Source organism: Phyllostomus hastatus, unplaced genomic scaffold, assembly GCF_019186645.2.
Source record: "Phyllostomus hastatus isolate PE091 unplaced genomic scaffold, TTU_PhHast_1.1 phas_scaffold_39, whole genome shotgun sequence".
In the NCBI taxonomy this organism is placed as follows: domain Eukaryota; kingdom Metazoa; phylum Chordata; class Mammalia; order Chiroptera; family Phyllostomidae; genus Phyllostomus; species Phyllostomus hastatus.
In genome coordinates this window covers 34,109,713-34,129,635 of record NW_025334028.1, presented here as the reverse complement: position 1 = coordinate 34,129,635, position 19,923 = coordinate 34,109,713, and the positions used below count along the sequence as shown (strand labels likewise).

Sequence of the window (19,923 nt, the reverse complement as noted above, 5' to 3'; positions counted from 1 at the left end):
GCTGGTGGCTGGCCGGGTGCCACTTAGCAAGAGGTAGAGGGACTGGCAGCTCACTGAGGCTGGCTGTTGCTTGTTTGAGAGGATTTAGGAAGTTGTGAAGCATGCACAAAACCCAGGCATTCATATAGAAAAGCAGCTTGGGTGGGCCCATAAGTTGTGTGAGGCAGAGTCTCTGGGGATCTCCAGAGTGGAACAAACAGTGTTAGCCAAATTGATGGAGTCTCAGGTATGGCACTAGGCTGCCGGTTATATGGCTTTGTGGGGGGAAGGTTCAGAAAAGGGACAATGGTCTCTGTTCACCTTGATGCTAAACACTTCAGTTCCTCCCCATATGCCATTGGTGCCTTTCAAGCTGCTACTCTGGTGCTAGAATTCAGAGGGAATGAATCTGAGTAGGTGAGTCCATGTGTGGGTTCTTTAAGAAGAACTGCTTGGTGATCCAGAAGTTTCTCCCCCAACTCAATTCCCACTGGTTTTTGCAGCCAGAAGTTGTGGGGACTTATATTCCTGGCACTGGAACCCTGTGCTGGGGGGCCTGGTGTGGGAATGGGACTCCTCTCTCCCAGTATATCCCTCTCAAATTTTTATCCACTGCATGTGGATATGGGACCAGTCCCTTCTCCGTCTCCTTGCCTCCTACCAGTCTGAATCAATGTGGTTTCTTTAATTCCATAGTTGTAGATTTCCATTCAAATCAATTTCCGATGGTTCTTAGTGATGGTTGTTCTATATTTTAGTTGTAATTTTGATGTGGTTGTGTGAGGAGTTGAGTCATATCTGACTACACCGCCATCTTGACTGGAAGCCCTGGCCGAGTATTTGGCAGGTGAAACTGCCTCAGGGAGTATCTGCTGAAGGAGTGACTCTCATGAAACTTAACTACACTGGTCACAGCAGAAGAGAGATGTTTTGAAAGAAGCTGCAGGCTTTTTTTGTCTGGTCTCAGACTCAGGTGGCCTCAAACAGTGTTACCACTGAACTCTGACCTTCTTACCTCTCCACATTATCTGTTACCAAGGTGAACTTTCTACTGCCCCAAACAGAGAAGGCAGCATACACCCATGTCCAGGCTCAATAGGTGATAGGTCTGAAACCACCAGTTGTTCAGCATGACCTATTAGTCTAACAGTAATGCGACAGAACCTAAGGTAGCCCTCACACCTCAAAGTTCATGGAGGATGCTAAACCAACTTAAAGAATGGTGTCATCCACTTTCTACATACATCCACTCCCAAATGGAGCATAAAATGAAAAACATTTGACTTTGCAAAGCCACTGAGTTCCTTGGCAGATAATTTGGAAGTCTACAAGTCTAAGTGGAGTCTGAACACTCACCTTTAGATATATTTTTTATTTAAATACATTTTCTTGCAAAGAGTCACCTTGCTCTGTCAATCACTTGTCAGACCATCTGTGTGTTAGCCTGCCATTTGTGTCAGGAAGAGTGCATAGAGCAATCTGGTGTGAGCTTGTTTGTTCTTCAGTTTTTTCCCCTCTACTTCCAAAAATAAGGCAAGTTTCACTGGGATGTGGCATACACAGTAAAGCCAAAATGTCTGTATATTCTACAGGAGTGCTATGGCACCATGGCTGTAGCTTCGTCAAAAGCCTGCCCTGGGATGTGTCCCACATTGGTACAGGAATGTCTTAGTGCTGTAACTTTGAGGGGAAGCTATCTAGGAGAAATGCATATGTTAGAAATTAAACCATAAGAAAAAGATGGATGCCCCCAAGAGACCCTAATTTTGCCAAACAACTCATTGAGAGCCATGCTTCTAGTTCCTTATGATTTAGAAGTCATATTTTCACATGTGGTTTTTAGCAGCTTTCAGATCTGCCAGAAGCTTATAGCAACCTACACTTGGCATTCCTACAGAACTGGGAACTTTGAAGAGGAATCTGCAAGTCATATGTCCCCTCAGTTTCCTTCAGGTCTTTAAAGGATAAAAAAAAAAAAAAAGACTCCTAGTCTCTGGGTCCCCACAAGGCAGACCTCACTGGTTCTTCCTGAAGTTTCAACTCCTTGGAGTGGAGATATGGAACAATTAGAGTGTTTTTCTTTTTTCATTGTGTTCCTTTTAACTACATTCTGTTCCTTGCTCTTTTACTATCCTTCATTGAATCTCAGGCAGAGCTCATAACTTTCTAATCATTTTTAATCTATAAAACTCAATCCAGTCCAGATTGAAATGGACCATTTTACAACCAATTCTAAGATCATCCCAGGGAGAAGGAAGAAGGAGGAAAGACTCTGTTTAATTGGCCAAAGTTACAGTGTGTCCACCCAGAGGTTCTAAGTGACCATCGTGTCCCCTCAGTAACAGGTGTCCAAGTGTTGGTTACCACATGGAGAGAGTGTGGGATGGTTCTGAGAACTTATGTGTGTGTTTCAGAGTCATCTTAAATGAGATTTCTTTCTCTCTCTCTCTCTTTCCCACACACACACTCCCAACCTTATCCTCCTTCCAGCTCATTTCTCACAGTTCAGAGTTTTATGTGTTTGTCCCATGAGGCCCTCAATTCAGAATCAAGTCCTATATTGCTGCCTCAAGGTTTCATGCCCAGGGTGATGGGGAACCATTCAGACAGTGTTGCCAAGTTTTGGAAGCTTAACTAGGTCCTGGGGAACTTCTCAGAGCCTTTATACATGTCATTCCTTCTGCCTGGAGTGACCTCCCCTCCCTTGGTTAACCTATGCTCATCCTATTGGCTCATCCCATCTTTGGCCCTGGAGCCACACTGGCTGTCTCTGCATTTAATCAAGCGTAGACTGTCTCTGTGCTTAATCAAGGGTAGACAATATTATTAGCTATAGGTCTCAGCTAATCAGTCTCCTGAAAGATACCTCCCTGACAGGAGGTTCCTATGGCCAGGTTACTTCTCTCTCCATTGTTCCTTCTTAACCTCAGAGCTTGAATTATTAACTATGTGTGCCATTATTTTCATTCAATAAAAATTTGTTGACTAAATGTATTAGTCTGCTCCAGTCACCATGAAAAATACCACGGGCTGGGCTGCTTAAACAGACATTTGTTGTCTCATATCCTGGAGGCTGGAAGGAAGTCTGAGATCAAAGTGTAGGCAGGGCTGACTCCTTCTAAGGCCTCTCTCCTTGGTGTGTACATGGTTGTCTTCTCTCTGTGTCCTCACATGGTCATTTTTCTATGCATGTCTGCATTCTGATCTCTGTTTCATATAAGGACACTAGTCCTAAGGGATTAGGGCCCACTGTAAGGATCTCATTTTTAACTCAACCACCTCTTTAAAGATCCATCCTCAAATACAGTTCCATTCTGAGGTCCTGGAGGTCATTGTTTCAACATGACTTTTTGTGGAGGGCATCATTCGGCCTTTAACTATGAATAAGCAACATACTGCAGGCTGGCAACCTGTGTACTTGGACATGTTCAAGACCGAATTCATGAGTTTTCTCCATCTGGAAACTACCAAGAGAGATCCTCACCTCATGAAAATCAAACCTTTTCATGTTACAAAGCTCAGTGTGAAGCCAGAATCTTTTGTCCACTGAACACCCTTATGCTGTTCACAGGATGGCAACTTAGAAACAGTGTTTTGAAATATGTGTTCCTGAAAATCTGTGAGAAAAATTCACCTTTACTCCAAAATGTTATTTCTTTCTCCTGACTGCATGGAGGTTAATTATTTTTCATGTTTCCCAGGATAGCCCATATATTCAAACTGATTTGCATTTGTGTTTGGGTAGAAGCTGCATTTGTTAACACGTATCTGCATCCGATTAGAAAGAAAGAAAGTGGGTCAAGCTTGAGGGAGGCCATCTGTCAGAGTGCATTTGGCAAAGAGAAAACAGAAGAAGGGAACTTATGAAAGAAGCTGAGGTTTGTAGCCCAAAGGTACCAACATAGTTCTGTGGCTTCCAACTGTCACCTTGTTTTCAAGTTACATAACTGTTCAAGACAGCTGAGCTGTGCTAGATGAGGAAGGTGCGTGGCCTGCAAAAGCCAGACATAGGACAAAACCTTATTTTCAGTTGTTGAAATAAGGACAGAACCGAAATGCCCGATGTTTGTAATTTTTTCATAGCCTATTCCATGAAATACTTAGTGCTTTTCAGGGGGCAGAATATGAGATCAAATCCTTGGTCGTTTTAGCAGTTAGTACTTTTGTTTCTGTTTTTGCTTTAGTTCATGTATCCATTCACCTACTGAATCACATCTTGGTGGCTTCCAATTTCTGGCAATCATGAATAAAGCTGCTATGAACATCAGTGTACAGGCTTTTAAGTGTGAACGTAAGTTTTCAACTCCTTTGGGTAATCACAGATATTCTCTTAAATGACAGTTTTTGTTACAATTTCTAACAAACACACTATTTCACATGAATAGATTTTTTTTTAATTTGCATCTTCCTTGGTAAAAATTGATTGATAAATTGCTTATAAACAAAGTAGTTTGTGAAAGCAATTGCTTTCACAGACTAGGCTCCAAAAATTTTGACCTTTTTACAATTCTTCAAGTCATCATTGTAGGTAAACTGAGCCATTCCAGGCTCCTGAGGGGTGGGGTTGGCCTAACTTTTGCAATTCTGATTCCATCTCACCACTTTCTGGGTCTGATTTCCACTCTCATTAATTCCCTCTCCCTTGTTTTTATACATACACTTGTCTTGATAGGAATCCAAGAATGTCTCATCTTTGAGGTGGTGAGTTTTTCGTTGCAAAAGTCAAAAACTTTTTAATACATGTGAGCTTTTAAATCTATAAAATAAATCAAAAAACAATGTTTACTCTTTCTTGATAGACAATCGTCTTTAATATCTAGCATTCACAATTTTCTTCTTTATAAATTAAATAATACATTGTTCATCCCTATTTTCCCTCTCTAAATTAAATACTTTAATGCTTGCTTCGCATCATTTATTTTCTTGTCTAGTCATGTTTTTTTTATCTTTTAATACCTTTAAATAATTTAAGTATAATTTACATACAGCAAAGTGTACAGATTATAGGTGTTACGGTTCAGTGACAAACACACACACACACACACACACACACACACACACACACACACACACACACAGAGAACATATCTCCATCTAAATACAGAACATCTTCATCATGCCAGAACTTTTCATCTTCCCAGAGTGAGACTCTGTCTCCACTAAACAACAACTTCCCATTCTCCATCCCCCAGCCCCTGGAGCCCACCATTCTATTTTCTGTTTCTATGAGTTTGACTACTGTAGGGACCTCATATGAGTAACATCATACAGTATTTGCCTTTTTGTGTCTGGCTTATTTCATACAGCATAATGTCCTCAAGGTCCATTCATGTTGCAGCATGTTGCAGAGTTTCCTTCCTCTTTAAGGCTGAATATAATTCCATTGTGTGATATATACCCCATCTTGTTATCCATTCATCCATTGATGGACCTTGGGTTACTTCCACCTTTTGGCAATTGTGAATAATACTGCTATAAACATTAGTGTACAAATGTCTCTTATAAGCCCTGCTTTCAATCCTTTTGGGTACGTACTCAGAAGTGGGATTGCTGGTTTTCATAATGGCTGAACCATTTTACATTCCCACCAGCAGTGCATAAGGGTTTCGACTTCACATCCTCTCCAACACTTTGTTATTTCTTATCTTACTGATAACAGCCATCCTAATGGGTATGAGGTGGAATTTCATTGCAGTTTTGATTTGCACTTCCCTAATGACTAATGAGGTTGAGCATCTTTTCATGTGCTCATAGGCCATTTGTTTATCTTTTTTGGAGAAATATCTGCTCAGGTCCTTTACTTTAAATCTGAATTTTAAGTAAGCAATACATTTTTTAAATATATGTGTGCTCCAATATTAGAGATGTATATACTGAAAAAGTATACTGTTTACCTAAAACTCATTTTTACCTAGGTGTCTTACATTTTTATTCGATAAATCTGACAACCATAAAAAGCAAGAACTTATATGGATCTAAAACAGTGTTGAAATATCTCACAATTTTGTTCAGGTGAGCTCTGAAATGGCTTAGTATGTTTTTGTGGGTGCTGGGCTGGTAGCCCTGCTTTATTAGAAAATTGTAATTTCATTTTGAGATGCTCCAGACTAAATCATTTGAGCTTCACACTCTTTGTGTAATATTATTGGGCTCCCTTAATGAAATTATAACTCAAGCACGAGATTTCATTCCCTGGTAGTAAATTAGCTGGGGCCCGTGCGGGTTCAGGGAGAACCAGTCCTCCCTGGCTTATTCTTCTTGTTCGGGGGAATGAAGAAGGAGCAGGCGTTTTGTATTTGAGTTATTTATTGTTCTCTTTGAGTGAACGTTATATTGTTACCCGTCCCTACTGGAAACAACAGCTGTTAACAGGATCTGGAATGAATTTCAATGTGAACTCTCCTGGCCTCTGGGAAGCTTGGCTAAAGAGAAAACAGGCTCAAAATGGAAAGAAAAGGAGTAGGATTCAGGCTGGGGTCTGGACGCCTGTAGGCTACCTGCATATAAAACCGCTAGTTATCAGTGTCCTGGGACATCACATTTAGACCAGTGCTGAAATGGGAGTGCCATCAACAGTTCTTTCTGAAGCAAAGCAGACAAAAGGCAGACTGGTGTGAATAGTGATCTTGCTGAAAACCCTGCCCTTGGGTATCAGAAGAGAGACAAAGAGTCCCACATGACAGAGTAACCAAACCTGGGTAGCCAGGGCCCTGGACCACCTAACCACAGGAGAAGCAGGGACAACTCTATCGCAACCCTGCAACACACTGTATAAGCAGTGAGGATGTTTCCGGCTATCATTTCTTTCATTTCTTAAATAACGTGGCCAAGAGTCCTATACAATGTAATGAGTCATAAAGACTTAAGGGGAAGAGGATGCAAGAGGCAAGAATCTGAGACCAGAGGCCTCTTCAGGAAGAGAGTCAGTTCTGCCTATGTACAGGTGCACCAAACTTCTGTGGTTAAATTCAGTCAGTGGAACCTCTAAAATCAGTAGCTTCTCTTTTGGCTCCCTTTATTAGTTGTTTTCCCTTTATTTTTATTGTTGACACTAATGCAGATGTTCCCATTTTCCCCCCTTTATCCCACTCCAAGCACCCCCCCATCTGCCCTTCCCTGTGGCAGCCACCACACTGTTGTCTCTACCTATACGTTATGCATACATGTTCTTTGGCTAATCCTTTCACTTTCTTTCAGTCTCCCAACTGTATGTCCAACCTACAATTCCTTAATCTCTCTGTTTAAAAGAGAAATTGCTGAAACCCTGGAAAGAACATCTTTTATTGGTCATGTGTGGCATTTCCTATGTAGGCTCATCTTTCCACCTGTGCTTGACTCACCCACCACTGAGGCTGCAGGCAAAGGGCATCCCCTATTGATTCTCTTTACTGCTTCAGTGACATGTTCCCACTCCCAAGAAGAGCTCTTCTGGACCTGAGGCCTGCACTGCTTCCTCCTTCACCTGCCATCTCTTCTATCCCTTCTGCTTCTTCCCCATTCTTCCACTTCTGCTCAAATGCACACTAAGTATATTACAGTTTTAAGTCCATTTTTTTCATGCATTTCAAGCCCACAAAGCAAGTTGTCCACTAATGAGGAAAAATAGTCTTGGCTTTATTTGCACAATGCTCATTTAATTGTGGCTTTTTTTTTACTTGCTTTAGTTGCTGTCTGTGAAATGACCTCAGCCTGGCAGGCCCTGCCCCACCCAGCATCGTATAAGCTCATGTAAGGCTGTTGCCCTGGAGACAATTACTTCAAGTTTTGAGGGATATGGAACAAGAGGAGGGGAGATGCCAAAAATAAGAAAAGAAGAAAGAGAGAAATCATAAAGTTTAAAATTGAATGGAAAGGAGAATTTGATAAAATTCTGTCAGAAATCCAATAAAAGACTGAACTAGAATGAAGTGGATGAAATCAAAATGACCTTTCAACCTCCCTTGTCCAAACCCTCAGTAATAAGAACATATGAAAGCACAGAATTTTTCTGAAATTCCATGTCAAAGTGCATTTCCTGTTCTTTTCTTTCCAGACAAAGTAAGCATGTTGTCAGCCTTCATCACTCCCTTCAAGCACTTGAGCCCCGGGGCCACAAACACAGAGGATGAAGACAATCTAAGTAAGTAGTCCCGTTCCCCAAAGAGGAGGGGGTCCCAGCCCAATGTACCCAAAGCTGGAAACCCTTGGGATGTTGGGGGAGAGGGAAATATCTGTATCTCAAAGAGCAGGAAGCTCTGCTCCCATGACCACCTGCAATTTTATCCCCACCTGGAACCCATACCCACCTGGAATTCCATTCCCACCTAGAATTCCATCCTCACCTAGGTGGTAGGAAAATAGTAGAAGTAACTGTGTGATTGAGAGCTCTAGGGATTATACATATATGTATATTGAAAAGTTCTCTTGGACCATCCCTCCTCCCTTTCCTGTGTTTTTTCTCCTTCAAACTAAAAAGAAAAAGAGAAGAAAAAGAAAAATAAACACAGTCTCTTTGAAACAGTTCATACAATTATTTAACAAGGAAAGAGCTGGATGGGTGCCTGCCTGTCGAAACATTTCTGGCACTTCAAACTGGAGAGACACCAAGCAGTGAGGTGTGGGGACTGAAATGCTGGCTTGGGGAGGGGCCCTAAACAGTGCCCCTGTGCAGACCATTGAGGAGGCAGAGCAGACAGTGTGTGAGAGTCTGGGCATGTCTGGCATGCATTACACTCGCCTCTTGTGTGTAGCATATTGTCAGGCATTTAAACAAGGGGGTGAAGTGTTCGAAAACATATGAACACCTCTTGCATTTCAACATTACCTAACAGATGGGTCACCTTCTCAGCCAGAAAGAGTTAGGAACATGCTCATTGTCCTGGGATAGAAAGGACATGGAGGGTTTATTGGCAGTCACTGCGATTGTTGACCTGACCAAGAAGCAATGGTGGGGAAGATTGCATAGGGATATTGTCCATTTGCAATCAACTTTTAAGAAACACTACACATGTGCATGAACAGCCCCTTCCCAAAAACATAATTATCCTCAAGGTTGAAAACGAGTTACTGCCCTGGATTATTCCACTAAAGCAAAGTCACAGAACCACTGAATGTCAAACCAGAGCAAATGTTAGAGACACTCTAGTATTATTAGTCTTTTGTTTGCTAGCTGAGGAGAAAGTCATATGGGAATCAGAACACAGATCTGGTGACTACCCATTCAAGGCCCATTCCCCAGCAAACACTAGGGTCAAAGCAAAACATGGACAAATGATTGTTTCTGTTCTCTCATGATCTAAATTGGAAATGTTCCAGAACTTCATCAATGCACTGATAACTTGAGGAATGAAATCTTAGTATTTCCTCATCCTTCCCACCTGAGCTGTGAGAACCCTGGCTGGGTCAGCCTCTCCATGTAGAAGTATCTCTCTCCCCTTCCAACAGCTCACTGGGCTAATGATTTCTGATGCCAGAACTAACCTGATAGTAGAAGCCCAGTGCGGGCAAGACCTCCAAGCCATCTCGTGCTCTGTAATCTCTAGCACCACTGCTCAGGGCTGTGAGCATCACCGCTCAGACCCTCAGAGCCTCATTTCCAAGCTGGGGACAGTGACATAACCTGAACCATGGAGTTGAGGTCAGAATCAAATAAGATAGCACATAAAGATGTTTTAGGCAAGGACCTGAAACATATAAATGTTCCATCAGTGTTGGCTAGTGCCAGTAATTAAGGTTATTTTCCTGATTCTGCTCACTTGCTAATAGGTAAAAATGTACAGATAAGAATGACTTTTAAGTATTTATTACATGTTAAAATTAGCTTTTGAAATGCTTGGAAATTGTATTTCTATCAGTGGATTAATCATCCCCTTTGTAATATATGATATCAATATACTTAGAAAACCCTATTGTCACAAGCTATTCAAAGATACACCTCCATCCCTGCAGGTGCAGCTCAGTGGATTGAGCACCAGCCAGCAAATCAAAGCATTGTGGGTTTGATTCTCAGTCTAGGGCACATGCCTGGGATGCAGGCCAGGTCCCCAGTGGGGGGTGCACAAGAGGCAACCACACGTTGATGTTTCTCTCCCTTTCTTTCTTCCTCCCTTCCCTCTCTAAAAAATCAATAAATAAAATATATTTTTAAAAAGATACACCTCCAAATGAATGTGCTTGTCTTAGTTAACACTCCTCACTAGTATTAAGCATGCAGTCTCTCAGCTTACTGCCCTATGCCACCAGAAGGTGGGAGAGGATGAATGCAACTGCCCTAGAGGGTGTATGTGTGTGTGTGGATAAAGTATGTGTGGGGCGCGTGGTGTGTATGGTATATGTATGGTACATGTTCTGTGTTTTGTGTAATGGGTGTGTGGTGTGAGATGTGTATACTGTGTGGATCTGAGTGTATGTTGTATGGAATGTGTGTGATGTGTGTGAAGTAAAGGCATAGTGTGCTATACATAATGGTCACTGCATATGCATGTATGTATGCCTGTGTGTATGTATGTGGTGTTTGTATCTATGTATTTGTATGTTATATGTGTGATGTGTGTGATATCTAGATGTGTGTAATGTGTATGGTGTGTATGATATGCATGGTGTATAGTAGATGTTCATTGTGTGTGCACATATGTGTGTCTCTGTGTTGAGTGTATATGTGTACAAATGTGTGTGGTGAGTGTATCTGTGTCTCTGTGTGCACGTTATATGTGTCGTGTGCATGTCTAGGTAATGTATGTAGTGTGTGTGTGTGTGTGTGCGTGTGATGTGTGTGGTGGTGGTGTATAATGGATGTTCACTGTACATGAATGTGTGTACACACATTTGCAGGGAGACGGGGAGGTGGTAGAGGCAAGTGTTTCCTTACTTTGAAGTCTCCTGTTTGTAGCTATAAACTATGGAACATATGTGTCTGAGTTGGTTTAAGATGAAGTTCCACTATTCAGGACCATCTGTCTCCCACCCCCTCTGTAGCCTTGGCCCCATCATTCACTTCTGCTCCTTTCCTGGAGCTCAGATCCAATGTCCAGGGTGAGCTGGGCTCAGGGATCAATAGCCAGACCAAGATTTGGCCTGAGAGAGGACAGTGCCCGTGAGCCCATCAGCAGGCTGGGTACTGGCTAACAGTCAACCAGATGATGCCACCTTTTGAAGACTTTGTGCCTAAGCTGGTAACCCTGAATGCTCTCTTCTTCAAACACTGAAGAGAGTGGTCACTGTCCCCTGACCTCTGTTTCTGCCACTGACCAGAAGGTGTCACATGAGGAGGGGCTGAGTTGCCCAATCCTGGACAGGGCCAGGGCCTACATAGGCCACACTGCTTGCATGGGGTCTGGAGTGAGGGCAGCCACCCACCACACCATGATCGTGGCTATCACCACGATAGATGTGTGGTAGTCGCAGCTTCCACACAGCATGAGACAAGTCTTAAAAGGGGGCCATCTTCTCCTGCTGCAGAGCCTGATCCAAGCACCATCAGTGTCAGGCCAGTGCACAACCTGCACACCTAGGACCTTGCATCCCGTATTCCAAGTCACCAGGCCCACCTGATCGGCCACCACAGCTGCCCCCTTTTCACTCATCTTCTTACCCCTGAAGCATGAGGAGAGAGAAGACCATCCACCTTGCTCCTGTCAGCCAGCCCTGTCTAGTCAGGAGAGTGGATCAGACAGCTGCCCTCTAACATGCAAACACAGCAAAGTCATTATGAGTGAGGCAATGCAGCAAAAAGCTCCCGACAACTCAAATATTGTAAGAACTGAGGCAGACACCAGCCCAGGGACCAGGACGGGGCAGAGGTTCGTGCTTAGTTAGCACATGGTGCCTGCACTCACGCCAGGTGATTACCACTGTGAGGTGGCCACCGAGGGCCTCCCCCACAGTTGACAGAGGCAGCCACTGCACAGTTACAGCCCAGTAACTGAACTTAATTCTGAAAGATGTATTTCACCTGGAAAATACAGCTTTAACCACAACTGTGACTACTCAAAATTTTAATCTTTCTCTCCAAAATGCTTTTTAGTCACTGAGTTATCAGATAGGTTATCAGAGAGAGAGAGACCACATTCACCTAACATTATTACAGTATATTGTTATGATTCTTCTATTTTATTATTGCTGTTGTTAATCTCTTACTGTGCCTAATTTGTAAGTTAACACTTTATCATAGTAATGTATGTATAGGAAAAATCATAGTACATATAAGATTTGGTATAATCTGAGATTTCAGGCATCTACTGAGGGTCTTAGAACATATCCCCCCCATGAGGGAGAACAACACTATTTTTAAAACATGCACTAGACTTTCCTGTATGTCAGGGCTTTTGCTAAGCCTATTACATGTGTTCTTTTCATTCAACCATATAAAAATATTGTCAGATAAACTTTATTAAAACCCACATTTGCCATCTTAAGAAAATGGAATTTGGGCAGGTTGAGGGACTTGTCCTACCTGCATAAAAGATGGAGAGGACTTTCACCTTTCATCTACTTGACCCCAGAACCAGTGGGGTGACTACTGCCCTCTCTGCCATACCCAGACTCAGCAGCCCAGTGAAAACGAGCATGTGGGCTGCGTTGAAGGGAACTGGACCCTTAATCTGCTTGTTTGCAAAAGCCAGAGGGTAACATCATTCTGGAGATTCTAGCTAGTGTGTCCAGGATATGGCCAGAGGTCTGCATTTTTATCAGTTATTAGGTATTGGTTATTTTGGAAGTACTCTTCATGTCACAATCTCATAACTGTGTCTATGCCCTGAAAAACTAATAATGACCATCATCCTTGGATATTAAGTGTCGTGGAAGAGAAGATCCTGGAAGCAATCTCATTGCAGGTGGAGGGGAAGTTTCGGACCATGATGGCTGATGCTCCAAGATAAACCGTTCTGCCTAAAAAGGCAACAGAGGTCACCCGATATGCCGGCCACTTTAGTCACGTGCACAGACTCCCTTGACCCTCACATTGTGAGAAATCAGCAGTTTCCAGGCAATCTGCTATGGTGCTTTCAGGCAGGTTATTTTTTCCATCTTTACATTCCATTTGGGAAACTGCATGGCTAATCTGATCTACTGCCCACGGCCTGAAATACCCCCCATGGCAGCGTTCCTGGGTGTGTAGACCCAGATGCACAATGACTCACAAAGGGCTGAAAGTTGACGCTTAATACCAGGACGTAATTATTCCTACAAAATAGCCTGTAAGGGACACCATCCACCTCTAACTTATAAAATGCTCAGGCTCACTCTTTTAAACACAATTACCCCTGCAGACCCAATATTTTATAGATGCAAACCACCAGAGAAAATATCAACAGAGCTGCCTCACAACATAGAGGACAGAGCTCATGAGAAATAGACAGTTCAGCAAACAGCACTTTCAAAATGGATACACTCACCACTACTGGGAATACTGTCTGGGGGAGCTGGGGTGGATGCTGGCAAGAGTCATCCCTGAGAGCCCCTGAGCAGGAAGGACACACAGCAATGAACCCAGAGAAGCCTTGTCCAGTGTGAGAGCCCCTGTCTGAGGCACCCAATAGTTCAAGTGTCTTCTGTGCCTGTGAGATTGCCCTTTCTAGTTGTTACTCTTCAGCAGCGACAACGTGGATATGAGGCAACTGAGCCACTGGGTCTCACTGCAGCTTGGCTTGGGGCAGGCTGAGGAGAAAGTTCTCAGCCTTTATTCATAAGCTGCAGGCTGGCTATAAAAACCTCCCCAAGTTTCCACTAGCTTCACAAAAGAAAACTCATTCACAACCTGCTATACAACCACCTGGAACTCCTGAGATCCTGATTCGGTTCCCAAGGAGAGAAATCGAAGGGCACAGGGGGTCGTCTACGTGTGGCTCGCCCCCTGCAACCTCACAGCACACATCCGTACACACAAACAGCAGACTATGTACTCTCAGCACCTCATTCCCCGCCAGAGACAGGCGTCCCTGTGATATAGCCAAGGGATGGTGGCACTGTCCTGGGCCCATAAATTCATCTTCACGGGAACAAGACACTCCCAGAGTGAAATCCCACCTCAGCCAGTTTTCCAACAGCATCTCCACATCTCTGAGCCTCCATGTCCCCTCCTAGAAGATGGTGCTGTGACCCCACCCCCAGAGAGAGATGAAGAATAAGAAAGACACCAGAGGGAAAGAGGGAGCGGGGCTCAGTGACAGGGAAATGTGAGGCCCATGACCATCATCCTGGAGCATTTTATAGGAAACTGTGTTAGCGTTCCAGAAACATCCTCCCCAGGAGGTGACAGGGACTCTGGTGGAGCAGTTCTGTGACAATCCAAGCTGTGGTTTTCTAAACGGAATAGCTTCATTAGTGAAGAGTGGTCCAAGATAGTTAAATTGTTACACATGTGCACCACCTATAGTTAGCAAATGATGACTTTGCTAAATTTAACGTATATCATTTTTTGCAAAAGAAATAAAACATCACAGATACAAATGAAGCCCTTGCCTGGGCCCCAATTCCATTTTCTCCTTGTTTCCTAGGAAGCCTAGCATCTAAGCTTCACCACTATGTCTGATTACACGAACAGCACGCAATGCCTGCATTGTTATAATTTATATTAATGACATTGCACTCTGTGTAACACTTTGCAAGTTGCTTTTATCATGCAGCATTATGCTTGTGAGATTCCTCTACCCTGAAGCATGCAGACCTGATTCATTCACCATGGTGCTACCGAGGCTTCCTCCCTAGGATCGCACCGCAATTCAGTCATCAGTCCACTCCACAGGGAAGGACTGCATGGCCCTCAGTGTTGCCTGAAGCTGATAGAAGGAAGGGCCACGTGTGGTTTGGTTCTGGGGAGGTTTTGGGAGAGGGGGCAGGGAGCCTGTGCCCAGGTGGCCTCAGCCCCACTACATCTCAGCCACACTCAGAGCAGAAGGAAGAAGCGGGTCAGGTTCACCATGTCCACACCCAGCATTCTTAGAAATGCGGAGCTGCTCAGGGCTACATGGCCTTCCTCCTCCCAGGCCATTGGCCCCACTTTCAGGGAAGCTCAGTGACCCTGTCAGCCTAGAAACAAAGGGAGCTGTTTAACTTGTCCCCAGAAGGCTCTGTCCAGTGGGCACATCTCAGAGGCTTGGCTTTCAGGCCAGCAGCTGGGCTCATGGGCACAGTACAGTCGTCAGAAGTGGTGTCTGTCTTCAGGTAAACTGAGAGCCCTGGGTCACCGCTGTCTGTTCTCACCTCCAGGTACCAGCAGTGCAGATGTGAAGGAGAACCGAAATGTGAGCAACCTGGAAGCACGGCCACTGCCCATTGGCGACAGAGCCCGAGGCAGTGCACCTGGCATGAAGAGGAAAAGGCCTCTGGAGGAGGGCAATGGTGGCCACTTCTGCAAACTGCAGCTGATCTGGAAGACGCTCTCGTGGTCGATGACGCCCAAGAACGCGCTGGTCCAGCTGCACGAGCTGCGGCCCGGCCTGCAGTACCGGATGGTGTCCCAGACCGGCCCCGTGCATGCGCCCATCTTCGCTGTGGCCGTGGAGGTGAATGGGCTCACATTTGAGGGCACAGGGCCCACCAAGAAGAAGGCCAAGATGCGGGCAGCCGAGCTGGCCCTGCGCTCCTTTGTGCAGTTCCCCAACGCCTGCCAGGCCCACCTGGCCATGGGCAGCAGCACCAGCCCCTGCACAGACTTCACCTCTGACCAGGCTGACTTCCCAGACACACTGTTCAAGCAGTTCGAACCAGCAGCACCCACTGCGGCCTTCCCAGGTCGCTGCCCTGCCGAGCCCGAGCTGTTTTCCCCGGCATGCCGGCGGGGTCGGCTGCTGCACCACACACTGGACCTGGTGGCCCCGGGCGAGAGGAACCCAGTGGTTGTGCTGAACCAGCTGCGCGCCGGCCTGCGCTACGTGTGCCTCTCAGAGCCGGCTGACAAGCAGCGGCCCCGGAGCTTCGTCATGGCCGTGAGCGTGGACGGCAGAATGTTTGAAGGCTCGGGACGCAGCAAGAAGCTGGCCAAGGGCCAGGCGGCACAGGCCGCCCTCCAGGCCCTCTTCGACATCCGGCTGCCTGGCCACATGCCCAGCAGGAGTAAAAGCCACCTCTTGCCCCAGGTGAGAATTCTCAGGTAGCTCCCAGCAGGTGGCATCTCCCGGATGCTAGGAGATCGTGAGCTGGGACAGGCAGCAGGCAGTCCCCCTGCTCCAGTCGCTGTAAGTAGAGAGCACCCCCAAACACCCCTCCCAGAAAGGCCAGCGCAGCCCATTCCAGCCTGACCATTAGAGCAAGTGTCTAGCTTTGGGAGAGAATCGTGTGCATGTGAAAAAAAAATGTCAGCATTCAGATTTAGCAGAGGTAGGGGTGGAGAGTGAAGGCAGGTGATGTCTGTGATGACACCAATGGCAAGACACAGGGCAGGGGGGATGCAGGGGCCATCCCCAGACAGGGTGACAGGGAAGGATAGCTGGCATTGTCAGGTGCACTTCAGTGACTGGGTTCTATGATGCAGACCCCGGCTCCTGGGGTCCGAGACATTGTGGATAGGGGAGAGATGTTCACACAGACTACCAAGTCCTATGGAGGAAAAGGGTGAGCAGCTTCGCTCTCAAGGGGAGCAAAAAGCCACAGCCTCTGCCGTGGTCCGCCTTTATTTCTATTTTTGATCACATTACATTATGGTCCTCCTTTACTTTATCCTGGTTGGCTTTAGGTGGTTACCTTTTACAGAAAACAAAGAAGCCAATGCTGCTAAGCACATCACAGAAGAGGAATATTTGCAAATGAAAAGGGAAAAGTGGTTGAACTGGTTAAGCTCATCCTTGGAAGGTTTAGCATGGATTTTAGGAAGTTACTTTGCAGTAAATGTCCTCAATCCAGGGTGAGGGAGTCTTCTAGCAAAAGCAAGACTCAAAGCAGCCTAGGCACATTGCAGGCCTGACTCCCCATGGGAGAACCTATCCATGGGTGTGGGTCCTGTGCATCTCCGAGTGGGAACTGGGCCCACGCCATGCAGAACAGTCTCCTACAGTTCTGCAGCAGGAGGGCCAGCAGGAGGTGAAAATGCACATTAGGTAGCAGTTTGTGTAGTTTCTCACTTTGGAGGCTGGAGGAAGGGAAGTGAATGTGAATCGTCTCATCTCAGTGATTCTAACCGGTGTCAGGTGCCTGTGTGGCAGTCTGGACTCCAGGGTCCAGCCACAGGGAGGAGGTGGGTCTGAGGGTCCAGCCTGCAGCAGGAAGCAGGAGGCTTGGAACAAGGACAGGGCTGGAACTCTATGTCACCTTCATCTCTCTGGCCCTTTCACACCAGTAACAGGTCTGCTTTCTCACACTGGTTCACCTTTGCTCATTGAAGAAATACTTTCATAGAACCATCCACGTGTCAGGAACTATTTTTATCCCATTCCAAAACAACCTCATCCTTCCAAGCCTTACAACTGATTACTTATGCAAGTTACCTCTTGTCTTAGCCTTTTCAGAATTATCTGTAGCACCCCCCACCCAGAAAAAGAATTATCTGTAGGTATCACTAATGTATTAGATGCAGGAAAGTATTTTTATTCACTTTGTCCTCAGTCATGAAAAAGAACATTCTACATAGTCAGAAGCACTTAACCCAGTGCAGATCTGTAGTAAGCACTCAGTAACTAACTCGTTACTACCATGGCTATGTGATCACATCGCAGCTCCTCAGACAGAACCCACTGTTTCCCAGGGAGGCTGAGCATCCGTAGAAGGAGGCAGGTGCCACCCGGGCTTCAAGGAGCACAAAGCGTACACCACAGTGAACAACCTAATACACAAGGACAGATGCCTCATGCTGAATCATGACCCTCAATAAATATTTATCTGATAGAGGTCCACTTCTCACAGCTCCACCGAGTGAGGGAGAGACCATCCAACAAGGAGCTCCAGAGGAGGACGGCTATTTCTCCTGCTGTCTCTGCCCCCAAGGCCTTCGTTCATTTTCACATATTTAATGAACTTTCTCAGGAGCAGGTTAAAGGGTATAGACCATAATCTCCATCCTCAAATGACACACAATCCGGGTAGAAATATGCTATTTGCAAGAAGTTCAGAGCCAATAGGTCCCTGAGCACATCTTGCCAGAAGTTTGCAGCCTCATTTCTCTTTTCTGGCACCTCTATTTTATTTTGTTGTCTCCCTTTTTCCTTCCAATCCTGTTTCTCCAAATCTGTAGCTTAAACTTGCCAACCACACCCAAAAAAACACTGCCCCCTGCAAACTGCATGAGCCCCAGGTGGCCCCTGGCTTCCACATCACCTCTGTCTGCTCACCACCTTCCCCAAGAAGGTCCCTCTTGCATAGTGCAAGGCAGTGTGTCCCCTAGTCTTCCAGCCTGTCATTTTCCTGTGTGGCCATCCCACCAAGGGCCCTCATGGGCCCTGCACTTCCTGTAAGTAAGAAACATCCATTCCCTCCTGCAGCAGCACCCAGTCCACCCCACCCCGAGTGACTGTTGAAGGATGTCAGTGCATTGCAGCCGAGATGCATTTCCTGTCATCTTGTCACCCCTGAGCTCGTGCAGTGGAGGAACCAGGTGGCACCAGTGCTTTGTAACAGTTGTTTGACCCTAGAATACAGCACATCAGTTACAGCCACAACCGCTAAATTATTTTCCTCTGACAGTCTGCTAACAACCCTGCATGGATGATGGAGGGCGCGGAGCAGCATAAGGGTTTCGGGCCATCCGTCACACCCCAGCCACTGCTGTCCCGAGGCTCGTCACCATCCCCTTGACCCATTCCCCAGGCTGGGTGGGGCTGAGTGCATCAGGGGCCCCAGGACCAGGTACCATCAGTGGCTTCATTAAATTTGAATCCTATCTTGGACATGGCCTAGAATCTAGGTGCAGAAACTGATCTTAAAAAAAAAAGATTCCAAGAATCCCTGTAAGTGCTGCTTTGCTTTCCTGCTTGATCCAACACTCTGTGTATACAGCAGACATCCAGTCCTGCCGACACGGTGGCCCTCACCTCCAAGGCCCCAGTGGTACAACCCTTCCTTATCCTGTCTAATGGTGCCTTTAGCACCTGCTCGGGGATAGTATGCCAGGCACCCTTGCCCTGGCCAGATTCCCAGAACCACCGCACACACTACCAGAAAGGCGTTTCCCCCAAGCCACTGACCTCTGAGAACCCTCTTAAGGTGCACACAGGGGGAAGGCAGGACAGTCAGTACTGGAGAGACACAGTTTCTGGAACTTGGGTATCAGCACCAATATTTCCTGTTCTTTGCCCAAAGCCCCAGGTTCTGCCTTACAGAGGGGAGGACAAGTCAGGAGTCTGGTTCTAAGATACCCTCATTGGGTCACACTTGTACAGAAGCAAGCACATCTCTGTTCAGTGTTTTAACCAAAGGCTCTGTCTTGTGTGAGTGAAGCTTCAGAACCAGCCCAAGTAGTTTCATCTTTTAGTAATTAATGAAACTAAGTAATATTACCCCTTTGAGTAGCATTCAGTGAAAAGAAGTTCAAACATGGCAGTGCATAAGGTGCTGTGAGCCAGCAGTGGGCCCAGGTGCACAAAGCGCAGCATGTGCTGAAGGGAGGCCCAGGAACTTGCACAGTGATTCTCACACAGGTGAGTCAGGCAACTAACTGCCCTGCCTAGTGCCCTGCCCTCTGGAGCCTCCTCGGGGCTCTCAGCCTCAGCCTGGAGAAGAGGATCCTGGCAGGACCCACAGAGCAGATTGGATGTTTGCTCGTCATCAAGATGATCCTGACCAAGCATGACCCCCAACGCCCCTCAAGTAAAGAGGTTGTGCCACTGCATCCACCATCCCATCACCAACTTTCTGGACAGAGTGAAACATCTCCTCCTCTGAAGTAATACTGTCATTTTCCAACAGTAAGGGTCAAGGAACACAGACTTGTTTCTGCCTCAGTTTTTTTTAAGATTTTATTTATTTATTTTTAGAGAGGGAAGGGAGGGAGATAGAGAGAGAGATAGAGAAACATATGTGCAGTTGCTGGGGGTCATG

General features: G+C 45.8%; 1 protein-coding gene across 1 annotated transcript in view; it reads left to right on the top strand.

Moving 5' to 3' along the window:
- The window catches only part of ADARB2 (adenosine deaminase RNA specific B2 (inactive)), a 436,890-nt gene that overhangs the window by 288,619 nt on the left and 128,348 nt on the right, over positions 1 to 19,923 (top strand). The window contains exons 3-4 of the mRNA XM_045820262.1: positions 8,012 to 8,098; positions 15,166 to 16,034. Coding sequence (XP_045676218.1) covers positions 8,012 to 8,098; positions 15,166 to 16,034 — 956 coding nt within the window. The remainder of the gene's footprint in view (positions 1 to 8,011; positions 8,099 to 15,165; positions 16,035 to 19,923) is intronic.